Source organism: Carcharhinus amblyrhynchos, chromosome 3 (assembly GCF_965287045.1).
Source record: "Carcharhinus amblyrhynchos chromosome 3, sCarAmb.v2.hapA, whole genome shotgun sequence".
In the NCBI taxonomy this organism is placed as follows: Eukaryota; Metazoa; Chordata; class Chondrichthyes; order Carcharhiniformes; family Carcharhinidae; genus Carcharhinus; species Carcharhinus amblyrhynchos.
Window position 1 is genome coordinate 17006788 of NC_137326.1, and position 15099 is coordinate 17021886.

A 15099-nucleotide genomic window follows, 5' to 3' on the forward strand; every position below is an offset into this window, starting at 1 on the left:
TTTGAAATTTACCTCTGATAGGTGGTAAATTCTGGTCAATTGATCAGAAATTATCAGCTAAGTAAACCCAGTACTTAGTTACAGATATAAAGAAATGGTGATGATGGCACCTCAATTATACATTACGCATGTAACATTTGGACTTCTTTGTGTACGTAACTTTTGCAGAAACTATGATAATGAACGGGTCTGGCCACTAAGTGTAGCCCTAATAGCACTCACTGTTGACTTCCAGAGTGGCTGAGACTATTCAGATGCCGGCTAATCGGATTGGCCGACAGCTCTAGAGGGAAGGTCCTCCTATCCCTGAAGGACAAAAGTCCAATTTCATCTTGTTAAAGCTGTTCCCAGCAAACTATTACTGTGGGCAGCCTTTTTTTAAAGTTGGTTGCAACCAATACACCAGAACTTCTGTAAAATTCAGCCCCATGGTTCAAGTATTTGCTGAAATAACGAGTGGTATGTGATTTGTATTTTTTGATTTATTTTTATGGCCACATTGGGAACCAGTTAATCAAAGCAGTTTTGAGATAACAAACAATGGAAGAACAGGATGAAAACAAGTTAATATCTGCTGTGTTGAAGGAATATATATTTTCTTGGGCTGTTCTTCACAAGTGTCATAATTAATTATCAATGAGAGTTATGAGAAACAGCATATAAAGACACTCAAGAAACTGAACTCTATCCAACACAAAGCAGACCATCCTGATAGGTATCCCATCATCTTTTTGAACATTCACTCCCTCAATCACTAGCGCACAGTGGCTGCAATGTGTGTCACCTACAAGATGCAATGTAGGCAAGGTTCCTTCAACAGTACCTTTCAAACCTATAACCTCTCCTACCTAGAAGAACAAGGACAACAGACATAGATCCATGCTTGGAAATATAATCAGCATTTCATCAATATTACTGGGTTAAAACCCTGGAAGTTCCTCCTTAAATGCATTACTGGTGTACCTACACCACATGGAGTGCAGCAATTAGAGAAGGTAGCTTACCAGCACTTTCTCAAGGGTAATGGTGACCAGTTACACTCACATCCCATGAATGAATATAAAAAAAAATCAGAAGCTCTTGTTCATACATCACAGAGAGACACAGTATTGGCTAGGTTGATGACAAAGTTATGTGGGGAAAGAAAACACAGTTGCATGGTATATTCCTCTGTATGATGACTGCTTAAAGATATTGGGCAGGATTTTATGGCCTTGCTCATCCCAAAACCGTAAAATCCCGCCCAAAGTCAACAGACCTTTCCATGGTCTGCCCCTCGCCTGCTACAATTCCCGTTACAGGCAGAACAGGGCAATTCACCCCATTGTGTGCGTATCTGGACTTGATTTAATGCAAATAAATAAGAACCACTGCAAACTATCTTCTGGTGTCAGAAACTGATTACAATTTCCACAGTAACCATCAATAATAGATCTTTTTTTCAGAATAATGTATAATTATGATCACAATGTTTCATTACAACTCAACCAATTTATCTCAAACTTCTCTTTTGTTCTAAATATAAACTAATATAGATATAATTTTATTATCCAACTTCATTTTCAAACACATGCCCTGAGTTTTTTCAGCTAGCTAAGGCTGATAAAGAGCTAGGTAGGATATCTTCAGTGGGAAAGTGCAGTGTAGTTACTGTAATTCTCTTCACATTGCTGAACACACTTGATGAAGTAACTACGGTCGCGGATGGCTCCGAGAAGGTCTGTCTGAACCAGGCAAATATCATACAGCTCTGAGGTTGGGGCAGTCCTGATTCCAACACCATCGTCCACAAATACCTGTTATTTGCAAACAAAAAAGGAAAATCACTGATTTGAAAATTATACTATACTTAAAGTATTTTTCAAATGATCGATACCAATGAGTGATGCACAGTATTTTGTTAATTCTGAAAACCTTTAACCTTAACTCATGCCAGTAGTGCGACATAACATGTATGGTATGCAGCACGGTGGCACAGGAGTTAGCGCTGCTACCTCACAGCACCAGGGACCCAGGTTTGATTCGCAGCTTGGGTCACTGTCTGTGTGGAGTCTGCACATTCTCCCCATGTCTACGTGGGTTTTCTCCAGGTGCTCTGGTTTCCTTCCAAAGTCCAAAGGTGTGCAGGTTAGGTGGATTGCCCATGATTAAATTGCCCCTTAGCATCAGGGGGACTATCTAGGGTAAATGCATGGATTTATGGAGATAGGGCTCGTGTGGGGGATTGTGGTCGGTGCAGACTCGATGGGCCGAATGGCCTCCTTCTGCACTGTGGGGATTGCATGATTCTAAAAGAATACCTGGAAATAATTCATTGGTGAGACATTTTCTTCACAACACAAAAACAGTATCCCAGGTAGAGACTTCAGTGAGAATGCTGGTACAGAACAAACTGTCAAGTAATCTATTTGTGGTGCGACAATCCTGTTGACAGTGACTGATGGAACAACAACAATATAAAACCCAGCGCAGTATTTAGTCAATTTCAGTCATTCACGCCTTTCACACCAAGCAACAAGATTCTTGCATGGAGTTTTTGCAATTAATTTGCACCACAATATCCTGCCGTTCGTCAGTGAATGACAATAAATTATCATCAGACAGCCACTACCAATTGTTGCAAGTCATCATGTGAGACAAGCATTAGATGTAGCAACTTTTGAATAACTCAGAATCAAATGCATCTTGATTACTAAAGTCAAAGATTTCAAAATTTACCTAAATTCTCACAAAGTAGCTTATGGAAATCTGAAATAAAAATAAAAAATGTTGGAAATTCTGATGCTTCAGGTCAATGACCTATCATCAGATCTGAGAAAAGTTAGAGATGTACTAGGTTCTGAGCAAAAGGTGGGTGGGACAAGGATAAAAGGAAGGCCTGTAGTAGATTAGGAGAAAAAGAGCTTGAATGAGACAAGAGTTAGTCTTATAGACCCAAAGGGAATGCTGATAGGATAAGAAAAGAAACAAAAGATTTGCCACTGTCTGAAAACACAATTAAGAGAACTGAAGCGTGCAAAGAAAAGGAATCAAAAGGGTTGACAGAGTTTATGATCTGAGACATTGAACACAATGTGGTGTCCAGAAGGCTGTACAATGTCTAATTGAAAATTGAGGTGTTACTCTTCAAGCTTACCCTGAGCTTCAGAGGAACAGTGCAGCAGGCCAAGGACAGAAATGTCAGTGTGACAGCAAAGTAGCAAATTAAAATGACAGGCCACCAGAAACCTGGGTTCATACTTCTGAACTGAATGGAGATGTTCCACAAAGAGGTCACCTAATCTGTGTTTGGTCTCCCCTGTGTACAGGAGACCAAATATCATGCCTTGTCAGCGCTACTGAAAGCTGTGTCTTTATTCACCTCACACAATCAGCCATCAATGTCCAAAATCAGAAATGACTTTCCTGTTCACCAGGAGAATGGTTGAGTTAGGAGAGGTTTAAGATAGGGCTGCCAACCATCCAGGACTGGCCTAGAATTTCCATGAATTGAAGGTCAATTTCCAGGATACTGGTGTGAATAATCCTGGAGAAAAATCTTCAGGACACTGCAAAGATTGGCTTATTTTGTCACTTTCTTTGAAATTTTCTCTTTATCAGACAGCAAAATTAAAAATGGGAAAAAAGGATGCTTGGCTGACATCCAATTGGGTAATGAATATTTTTGCTTTCCCTTGGCATAGAAAGGCAACGTGTCACAAGGATGGACGTGTTGGCTGACCAGTGGCTGGAAAGTGGGGCAAGTCATGTATTGAAACCTCCAGAAAAACATTTAGTTTCATTTAGCAAGCCCCGTTTAGGCCAAAATGGAGTGGTCTGCGTGCCTGCAAGGGTTTTTTGTATAGCTAGATTTTTTTCTGTTAAAAGGGAGAGTAGGAACCTTTTTCTGGAACATATGCAGATTCCTTATGGTACTCCTCAGTGTCCTGACGAGTATTGCAGAACTGCTAAAAGAATTTTATTTAACCTAGCCTGTGCCTTGTTCGAGAACAGGTCATTGTTCAAGAACAGTCTAATAGGCAAATCCTGCAAGTTGCAATAGATTCAATGAGATCAATTAGAGGGTAGTTGCAGCTGCAAGTAAATTTACACCTTCAAGTCAAAAGACCTCAATATGAAATGATGGCATTTACTTGCTTTAGTTTGCATGTAGAGCAAATTATGACCTCTGTATTTTGGACACAAGACTTTTAGACATTTAAAGTTGGATAAACACAAAATGTAATACTTGATATATTTAATAGCGGATTTGCATTAAACTTTATCTGTTGAGATCATCTGGTGTGCAGTGTTAGCAAGCTTTTGTTACACATTACCACAAGCTACACTTAGTCTAATTCTCTCAAGTTGATATTTTCCACATGTATTTCAATGCAGCTACAATGGATTAGTCCATTATAAGCAAAGCACAATTAAATCCAATTAGACTGTGGATGGATCTGGCTAAAATAACCCAAACTTGCATTTTCCATACCTTTGCAAAACAATCACATGGACTATATTTTTCTTTTGAGGTCATTCTATTTTCCGACTCAATTACACCTCTTTTTAAACAGTCTCATCCCATTTGAATCTATTGCAGTATCTTTAAATTCACAATGCATTTTAACAAATTAACAGTGGGCTGTATAATATTCTGAACATAACTGATGTGATAGCTCTTCGCTCAACATGACACTTCACACAAATCAGAATTTAGAGGTGAAGTGTGTCACAGATCTCAGAGTCAATGCAATGCTATCATTTGCTTTGATTTTGATCAACTTTCCCATGTGAAATATTTAAAGTTAAGATTTGCGAAAAGTTATTGACTTGGATTAAAAACTTCCTTACAAAATCGAAAGAAACTGGTGAGGATTAATGGAGAAAACCCCAGTGAAGAAGGGCCTGCCACAATAACTAGTGGTATTGTACAAAATCTTGTTTGAAGAGTTTGCGGGTTCAGTGAAGTTCACTTCTGAAGGCAATCTTGAAAGGTCCTATTTCTAGATCCAATGAGTAGGAAAATAAACTTCATGAGATAAAGGCTCTTGAGTACTAGCTTTTAGTTTTGGAATTAAACAACAAGGTCAACTGCTATTAATAACAAGGTACTGTTTCAATTTTGAAATTTGTAGAGGGAATTAGGGGAAAGACCAACTATATACTAGCATCTAAAGTTTAAAGTTTATTTTATTAGTCACAAGAAAGGCTTACATTAACACTGCAATGAAGTTATTGTGAAATTCCCCTAGTCGCTACATTCCGGTACCTGTTCGGGTCAATGCACCTTACCAGCACGTCTTTCAGATTGTGGGAGGAAACCAAAGCACCCAGAGGAAACTCATGCAGACATGGGGAGAATGTGCAAACTACACAGACAGTGACCCAAGCTGGGAATCGAACCTGAAACTCTGTGAGGCAGCCCTATCTCAGATGTATACATTATGTATAACTAATTATTCCATATAGTGCAATGTTTGTCTCCATCTTTGGTTCCAGATATCACGTAATTGTAAATATATTCAATCAGTAGGTTAGCCTGTATAAAAATAGGTTTACTAGACAATATTTCCACTTTCTAGATTAGTAAAAGATGGAATGGATTTTCTACATTAATTCTAATAACCAATTTAGTGTGACTGGGTTCTTTGATCATGCTAACCGAGCGTAGGAGAGAGTTGAAGGTAACAGTTGAAGGTGTACTGATATTACAGAAAGAATGCTCATAAAAGTCACTCTATGTTAAACACAAATGTTCATTATTATTGACTGTTCATGGCAGTGTGAAGCTATCAATGAGCCAAAACAAGCATTAGAAATGGAATGCTTAATGAAGCCATTTGAGTACAATGTACTGCTGCCCTGTGTGTCAGTGATGGGGGGAGAGGATGTTGAAGGTGGTGGAGGGGGTGCCAATCAAACAGGCAGCTTAGTCCCGAATGGTGTTGAGCTTCGTAAGTGTTAATGGAACTGCACTCATGCTGGCAAGTCAAGAGAATTCCATCACACTTCTGTCTCTTGACTTGTCGATGGTATGTAGGCTTTGGAGAGTCAGGAGGTTAGTTACTCGCTGCAGAATTCTCAGCCTCTGACCTGCTCTCATGGACACAATATTTATATAGCTGATACAGTTTAGTTGCTGGTCAGTGGTAGCCCCAGGATGTTGATAGTGGGGAATTCAGCAATGGTAATACCATTGAATCAAGGGGAGATGTTTGGATTCTGTCTTGTTGGAGATGGTCATTGCCTAGTACTTGTATGGTGTGAATGTTACTTTTTACTTATCAGCTCAAGCCTTGATATTGTTCAGGTCTTGCTGTGTACGAGCATGGACGGCATCAGTTATCTGAGGAGTCATGAGTGATGCTGAACATTGTATAATCTTCTGCAAACATTCCCACTTCTGACTTTATGATGGAGGGAAGGCCATTGATGAAGCAGCTGAACATGATTGGGCATGGGACCCTATCCTGAAGAACTCCAGCAAATGGTGTCCTGGGACTGAGCAGATTGACTTCCAACCACCATAATGATCTTCCTTTGTGCTAGGTATGACTCCAACCAATGGAGAGTTTTCCCCGATTCGAAATTACTCCAGTTTTGTGGGCTTCTTGATGCCATACTCTGTGAAATGCAGTCTTGATGTAAAGGGCAGTTATTCCAGCTTCGCCCATCGAGTTCAGCTCTTTTGTCCATGTTAGAACCACGCGTGTCTTGAGGTCAGGAGCTAAATAGCTCTGCAGATCCCAAATTGAGCATCAGTGAGCAGGTTATTTCTGTACAAATCCCATTTGATAGTATTGTTGATGAGCCCAAAATGATTTTGCAGATGATCCACCTCCCTTCAGCTGATCTGCAACAGAAGATGCATGTGTGCCCCTTCAATGTTCCACCCTTCACTTTTAACAGGCTCTATCATCATCATCTTCATCATGTGCGCCCTGTCCAAAGGCAGTTCCTTAGCTCACTGTCTTCTCCCTGTCTCTCTGTCCTGTGTCAGCCTTTTCATTTTCCAATAAATTCCTTTAAATTTCAAGCCACCCAGTTTTGATTCCCCTTTTCCTCTTTTATCCTTGAAATCTTCCCTCTAAAATGTCTCTTACTAGTCGATTTCCTCTTAAGATGTTCCCTGCCCAATTTTTCTCCCCTTTGCTTGTTACATTTAACAAAATTCCTTGTTCGTTCACTCTCCTCAGCACTTCTTCATTTGTTACTTTTTCTGTATAACTGATCCTTCTCATTCATCGCCAAATGCATATTTCAAAGTTATTTAGCAAGCTGGCCTCCTTTTTCCATAAGGTCCAAGACTCACATCCATACAAAAGCAAGACTTTAAATCATACTCTTAATGAGCTGCTTCTCAAATTGTTCATTCAGCTTATTTAGGAAATGTCCCTTTTTACAACAGCCTTTCCCACTGCTATCCTTGTTCTTATTTCTTTGCTGTTCTGCTATTTGCATATATTATGCTTTCTAAATACTTGAATTCTTGTACTTGCTCTAGCTCTTTTCCTTCTATGAACATATGAATATTTATTGGTGACTTTGAGATATGTGTCACTTTAGTTTTGCCAATGCACTCCAAAATTCATGTCTACTGTTACCAATCTATTCACCAGTCCTTGCAATCCTCCTTCTGTATTTGCTTTATCATCTGCAAATCTAACCGATGATGTAATTCATCCCCCATTTTAATGCTTGATTTTGTTGCTTCAAATGCTTTTTAATAATTACTTCTGCAAAGACATTTAAGGATACTGGTGATAAGCAACACACTTGTCGAGCTCCTCTTCCAAATGGATATTGTTCGATTCCCCATTGGCTGCTCACACTTTTGCTAGTTGTCCCATGTACAGATTTCTTATGAGTCATCCACCTCTCCAGTTTATTCCAGTCTTTCAACACTGTCAAGAGCTTAATCCAGTCAAGCCAATCAAATGCTTCTTCAAAATTTACAAAACAAACAAATATTTCTGGTTCAAACTCTAAACAGTGTTCACACAATTTTATATTGGCGAGTTCATCACTTATCCCTTTTCCTCCCTGCAGTCCCGACTGGTATCTCTGATATAGTTCTGAGCCTTCCTGCCCTTTCATTTTATTTCAATTCTCAACACAACTTCTGAAGTATGGACATTCAAACTAATTGTACAAATTGTAAAAATTTACTAAGATTTCAAACTATTTTACTTGGCTCCAATACAAAGGAAAGTGGGACCCCTGACTTGTCCTCTCTATTATCCGGATTATCATTGTGTGTGTGTGTGTGTGTGTGTGTGTGTGTGTGTGTGTGTGTGTGTGTGTGTGTGTGTGTGTGTGTGTGTGTGTGTGTGTGTGTGTGTGTGTGTATGGGGTAGTGCACATTTTCAAACTGTAAAAACACATCCCACTTACCCTAACCCAAGCTGGCATAAGCCAGAAATTCAGGGACACACCCTTCCCCAAGTGTGCACGTTCTGCCATATTTAACCAACCAAAACTACATAGTTTACCAGGACAAAGTGCCAGTAATCTTTTTGCTGCTTGTCCATCTTGGCACAGGCTTGCAGAGTATCTAGTTCCAAACTGGTTGACCTATCATCATGGGCCACAATGGTTTCTACTTGTTTTATATCTGACTTTTACTACTCTGATGAAAGATCATCCAGCTGGAAGACTCACTGTGTTTCTCATTCTGTAGACACTGCCTGACCTGGTTTCATTCAATAACGAATTCTTGTTCATTGTGATAGGTCACACAAAATAACAAAGGTTTCCTACTTAGATGGTCTCAAACCACTGACCTTGAACATGCTGATCAATTGCGTCAGAGACTTACTGGCAGCCAGATAAAAATTTCAGCTCATCCATGCCTAACACATGAATGATTTACCATCTACTGTAGTGGATTCAAGCCTGGAATCCCAGAGCATTGCCCTAGGTTTATGGATTACCAGTTCAGCGACCTATACCACTAGGCCTTAGGGGAAAGCCCCCCCCACCCCCGGAAGCACTGAACAATCAAGCAGGACCACTCTCATTTTAGTGGCAGAGTATGAAAAAGAGGCTGTAAATTAGGCAGGGACTTGTGTCACTGGCTCCCAGGAACACATGTCTACATCCTAACTAACAAAGACGGTGATACCAGAAATTACATTTTCCATCATTAACACCTCAGCAAAAATAGATGCTAACAATGTCTGTAAATGTTGCTGGGAGACATAGAATGGAACCAAACCTTTAAACAGAGGTCCGACAAAAGGTTTTGTCACTTAAATAAAGAACTTGTTCTGCAAGAAAATGTCTGCCTCTTTAAGCAGCTCCTGAAGCAGTCATTTCAGAAATTTCCCCCATCAAGGTGCCCTAAAATCATTCAAACTGGACTAATTCCAGGAAATTTACCACGATCAAGCAGCAGCTAAATAGGATGGGTACAATAAACATTACTAATAAAATTGACAAAGGAGTCAATGGACATAGTATATTTGGATTTTTAGAAGGCTTTTGATAAAGTCTTCCACAGGAGGTTAATTAGCAAAATAAAAGCACATGGGATAGAAGGCAATATACAAGCATGGATTAAAGATTGGCTAACAGGCAGGAAAAAGAGAGCAGGAATAAAGAGGTCAATCTCGTGTTGGCAGACTGTGACTAAGATACCATGAGGATCAGTTCTTGGGCTCCAAATGTTCACAATGATTTGGATGTAATATTTCCAAGTATGGGGATAATTCAAAGCTAGTCAGGAATGTGTGTTGTGGGGAAGATGTAAAGTGGCTACAGCAGGATTTGAACAGACTTAAATGAGTGGGCAAGAACATAGCAGAATGAGTATGTGGAAAATATGAGATAACCCACTTCAGTAGAAGAAACAAATGTGCAGTATATTTCCTAAATGCTGAGAAATTAGAAAGTTTAGATATACCAAGGGACCAGGGTGTTTTTGTCCATAAGTCACCGAAGGCTAACATACAGATGCAGCAAGCTATTTAGAAGACTGGTGGAGTTGAGTATAGAAGTAGAGAAGTCTTCTTCAATTGTATTGAAGCTTGATTAGACCATGCCAGGAGTATTGTGTGCAGTTTTGGTGCCCTTATCTCAGAAAGGATATTACTGCCATAGAGGGAGCATAACAAAGGTTCATCAGACATGTTCTGGGGATGGCGGGACTGAATGAAGAGAGATTAGGCCTTAATTTTCTAGAGTTTTGAAGAATGAGAGGTGATCTCATTGAAACCTACAAAGTATTAAAGGAATAGACAGAGTAGATGCAGGCAAGATATTTCCTTTGGTTGGGGAGTATAGAACCAGGGGGCACAATTTCAAAATAAGGGGGACACAACTTAGGACCAAAATGAGGAGAAATTTCTTTACACAGGATTGTGAATCTTTGGAATTCTCTAAGCCAGAGGGCTGTGGAAGCTCAGTCATTGAGTATGTTTAAGGTAGCGATTGATAGCTTTCTGATTGATAATAATATAAAGGTTTATGGGGATAGTGCGCATAAGAGGCATTAGAAATGTCCAATCAGCCATGATTGTAATGAATGGCAGAGTAGGCTCAATGGGCCGAATGGCCTACCCTTGTTGCTATGTTCCTAAAGCTGGCTTCATTAATTTAGTGGCAAAAAAACCAAACAACTGTTATTTGTGGAAAGCATTCAGAAAGGGGTGAAGCTGTAGGCATAAAGAAGAACAAATTGTCTGAAGCTTGATTCCACTATTTTTGATTGGAAAGAAATTTAATAGAAGTTCCCTTCAAGAAATGTAATCTGTGGGATCCAGTCCCTGACCATCAGATAGATGAGTCTGGAATTAAAGAGGATCCAACGATTCAAACGCAGCCTCTACTTTTATGCTTCCTATGTTCGTAGGTCCTCAGTGGACAAAAAAAAATTCTCCTCTGTCACATGTTATTTTCCCTTCATCTAAGGCAACAAAATGTCTTCACGTGACAATTTGGTTATTTGGGTTATGGAAAATGATCACCATAACTATGGAAGCATGGACCATGATTACTTGACTGTATTTTCTATTAGATATTTTAGCATGTCATTGGGTGTCAAATTAAAAAAAAAGCATGAAGTACTTTAGTGGAACAGTGGTAAATATGCATGGTCTGTGTAGAGATATCTGAATAAGGTTAGACAGCTGCACTGGAGGCCAGAACAACCATAATTTTCATTCTGTAATCATGACATAATTAAATTACAAGCAGAGAACATGAAACACATTAAAATGAGAATGATGGGAAGATTTAGGAATGGAAGTGTTTAATCTTTGATGTCTTTTAAATTAATTTTCACTACAAAGAACATTGTTTTTTCTTTTAATTATGGATGTGAAGCACACCTGTGTTGTGAAGAAAATATAAGTTAACAATAAAAATCCACCCATTAAAAAATGCAGGATTTATAAGAAATAGGCCTAAGAAGATAAGAACATAAGAAATAGGAGCAGGAGTAGGCCGTCTAGCCCTTTGAGCCTGTCCCACTGTTCAATAAGATCATGGCTGATCTGTCGTATCTCAGTTCCACATTCCCGCCCTCTCCCCATAACCCTTAATCCCCTTGCCTATCAAAAACCTATCAACCCGCGTCTTAAATTTATTTAGCGAGGCAGCCTCCACCACTTCAACGGGCAGAGAATTCCAGAGATTCACCACCCTTTGAGTGAAGAAGTTCCTCCTCAGCTCTGTTCTAAACCGCCCCCCCTTTATCTTGAGGCTGTGCCCTCTAGTCCTACTGTCCTTTCTGAGCGGGAAGAGCCTCTCCACCTCTATCCTATCCATCCCATTCATCATCTTATATGTCTCAATGAGATCTCCCCTCATTCTTCTAAACTCTAACGAGTACAAGCCTAGTTTATTCAGCCTCTCCTCATAGTTCAACCCCCTCAACTCCGGTATCAGCCTAGTAAACCTCCTCTGCACTCCCTCCAAGGCCAAAATATCCTTGCGTAAGTGCGGCGACCAAAACTGCACACAGTACTCCAGCTGCGGCCTCACCAGTGCCCTGTACAGTTGCAGCAAGACCTCCCTACTGTTATATTCAATCCCCCTCGCTATGAAGGCCAGCATCCCATTCGCCTTCCTGACCACCTGCTGCACCTGCAGGCTGGGTTTTTGCAACTCATGCACAAGGACCCCGAGGTCCCTCTGCACCGTCGCATGCTACAGTTTTTCGCCATGTAAGTAATAGTCCTTCCTACCATTATTCCTACCAAAGTGGACAACTTCACACTTGCCAACATTAAATTCCATTTGCCAGTTCCTGGCCCATTCGCCCAGCCTATCTAGATCCTTCTGCAGACTTTCCACACCATCTGCACAATTTGCCGTTCCACCAATCTTGGTGTCATCAGCAAATTACGACACCATACACTCGGTTCCCTCCTCCAGATCGTCTATATAAATGGTAAATAGCTGAAGCCCCAGCACCGACCCCTGGGGCACTCCACTAGTCACCAACCGCCAACCCGAATAGCACCCATTGACCCCCACTCTCTGCCTCCTATTTGACAGCCAATCCCCTATCCACGCTAACACCCTACCCCCAACTCCATGCCCCCTGACCTTCTGTAATAACCTCTTGTGCGGCACCTTATCAAACACCTTCTGAAAATCAAGAAACACCACATCCACCGGCTCTCCTCTATCCACTGCCCTAGACACATCCTCATAGAACTCCAATAAATTCGTCAGACACGACTTCCCCTTAACGAAACCGTGCTGCGTCTGCTCTATCAAACAATTCTCCTCAAGATGCCTCGCTATTTTCTCCTTGATCACGGATTCTAACATTTTACCTACAACAGACGTTAAACTAACCGGCCTATAATTCCCTGCCTTTTGCCTGCCACCCTTCTTAAACAATGGCGTAACATTAGCCGTTTTCCAATCTTCCGGCACTTCCCCGGAATCTAGCAATGTTTGGAAAATAATCACCAAGGCATCCACTATCACCTCCGCCATTTCTTTCAGACCCTTGGATGCATTCCATCTGGTCCTGGGGACTAGTCCACAATCAGTCCCTCCAGTCTTTCGAGCACTGCCTCCCTAGTAACAATAATGTCATTCAGGCCCTCCACTCCTACCATCTTTCCATCGCTAACACCCGGCAAATTATTCACGTCCTCCTCCGTGAAGACCGAAACAAAAAAGTTATTCAAGGCCTCAGCCATTTCCCCATCCCCTACCACTAAGTCCCCCCCTCATCCTCTAAGGGTCCAATGTTCACCCTAGTCAGCCTCTTCCTTTTTATATATTTATAAAAATTCTTACTATCCTTTTCTATATTAAGTGCTAGCCCAACTTCATAGTTTATCCTACCTTTCTTTATCAACTTCTTTGTCATTCTTTGTTGATATTTAAACCTCTCCCAATCCTCTTCTCGCCCACTACTCTTAGCTACTCTAAACGCATCCGCTTTTAATTTAACACTTTCCTTTACCTCCTTCGTTATCCACAGCTGATTATCTCTCCTCCTACGATCCTTTTTAACCATCGGAATAAATTTCTGCTGAGCACCGAGAAAGATCTCCTTAAAGATCCTCCACTGTTCCTCAGCAGACCTACCTTTCAACGCGCTCCCCCAATCAACATTCGCCAGTTCCTCTCTCATCCTATCGTACTCCCCTCTGTTCAAACAAAGGACACATGTCCGGGAACCCACTTTCTCCTCCTCCATCTGCATCAGAAACTCTACCATACAATGATCACTCTTCCCAAGAGGATCCTTCACCACAAGGTCCCTAATTCTACCTGCCTCATTACATAACACCAGATCCAAGAAGGCTCGCTCCCTCGTCAGCTCCAACACACACTGTTCAAGGAAACTATCCCGGCAGCATTCCAAGAACTCTTCCTCAAGCGCACCGCGTCCAACATGGGTCGACCAATCAATATGTAGGTTGAAATCCCCCATAATTATTGCTGTTCCATTCCTGCACGCCACATTTATTTGCACGTTAACAGCCCACCCCACCTCCAGATCATTATTTGGGGGCCTATAGATGACACCCACCAGCGTCTTCCTCCCTTTGCTGTTCCTAATCTCCACCCACAGCGATTCCACTTTCTGCTCTTTGGCTCCTATATCATCCCTTACTACCACCCTGATGCTATCCTTAATCAGCAGAGCTACGCCCCCCACTTTTTCCTCCCGCCTATCCTTCCTAAACACTTGATACCCCTGTACATTCAGCTCCCAGTCCCTGTCACCTTGCAGCCACGTCTCTGTAATGGTCACAGATCGAAGTGCAATATCTACCAGTCAAAGATAGGCTTGTACATCATAAACATTCTGCAGTTTAGTAAAAACAAGGCTGGTACCAAAAAATATTCATTATATTGCTGCCAGTGAAGGTTCCTTCCAATGCTGTTCTGTTTGGAGATGAATGAGTGAGGTGTTGACAGTAATAATCAGACTGTTGAGATCCAATCTGCCTATATTCTCAACACTCTCAGATTTGAAAAGAATAGTTCTGCTGACTTCTCTCAGAATTAAGTCTGCAAAGGGATCCTAGCCCCCAAACAACATGTTGGCTTTCTGCTAACTTTGGCCAACCTCTTCTTAACTTTGCACATTTTTTGAGAAAAAGATTGACACCAGCTTGAAGAGCTCGGCCCAATCTGTTTTGCAACTACAATGCACTCACGTGGAATTAGCATTATTCTTGTTTGAAGGCTCAATGCAACATCCATCATCAATCATTTAAATTCATACCAAGAATGTTTTATGATGCAGACATTGACTTGGACACCATAGTATTAGAGGCTTGGATGGATATAAATTTATTGCTTGTATTCAGGAGGAATTTCTCATTCAGTATGTGGACGGTCCAACTACAGAGGGCACAAAACTTGACCTCCTATTGGGAAGTAAGGAAGGGTAGGTGACAGAAGTGTTAATGAGGGATCACTTTGGGATGAGTGAGCATAATTCCATTAGTTTTAAGATAGCAATGGAGAAGGATAGGTCTGACCCAGAAGTTAAAATTCTAAATTGGACAAGGCCAATTTTGATGGTATCAGACAGGAACTTTCAAAAGTTAACTGGGGGAGTCTGTTGGCAGGCAAAGGGACATCTGGTATGTGTTAACCAGGGTTCAGGGCAAGCACACTCCTCTTAGAGTGAAG

At 41.0% G+C, this 15099-nt stretch overlaps 1 protein-coding gene across 3 annotated transcripts in view; it reads right to left on the bottom strand.

Moving 5' to 3' along the window:
- Positions 1-353: 353 nt before the first annotated feature.
- LOC145341349 (uncharacterized) overlaps positions 354-15099 on the bottom strand; it is a 38239-nt gene continuing 23493 nt past the window's right edge. For 2 of the 3 annotated variants that reach the window (XM_080186271.1, XM_080186272.1), the window contains exon 6: positions 355-1796. In XM_080186271.1, coding sequence (XP_080042397.1) covers positions 1626-1796 — 171 coding nt within the window. In that variant the 3' untranslated portion in view covers positions 355-1625. Of the gene's footprint in view, positions 1797-15099 lie in introns of all 3 variants that reach the window. The other variant, XM_080186273.1, reaches the window with a different exon arrangement.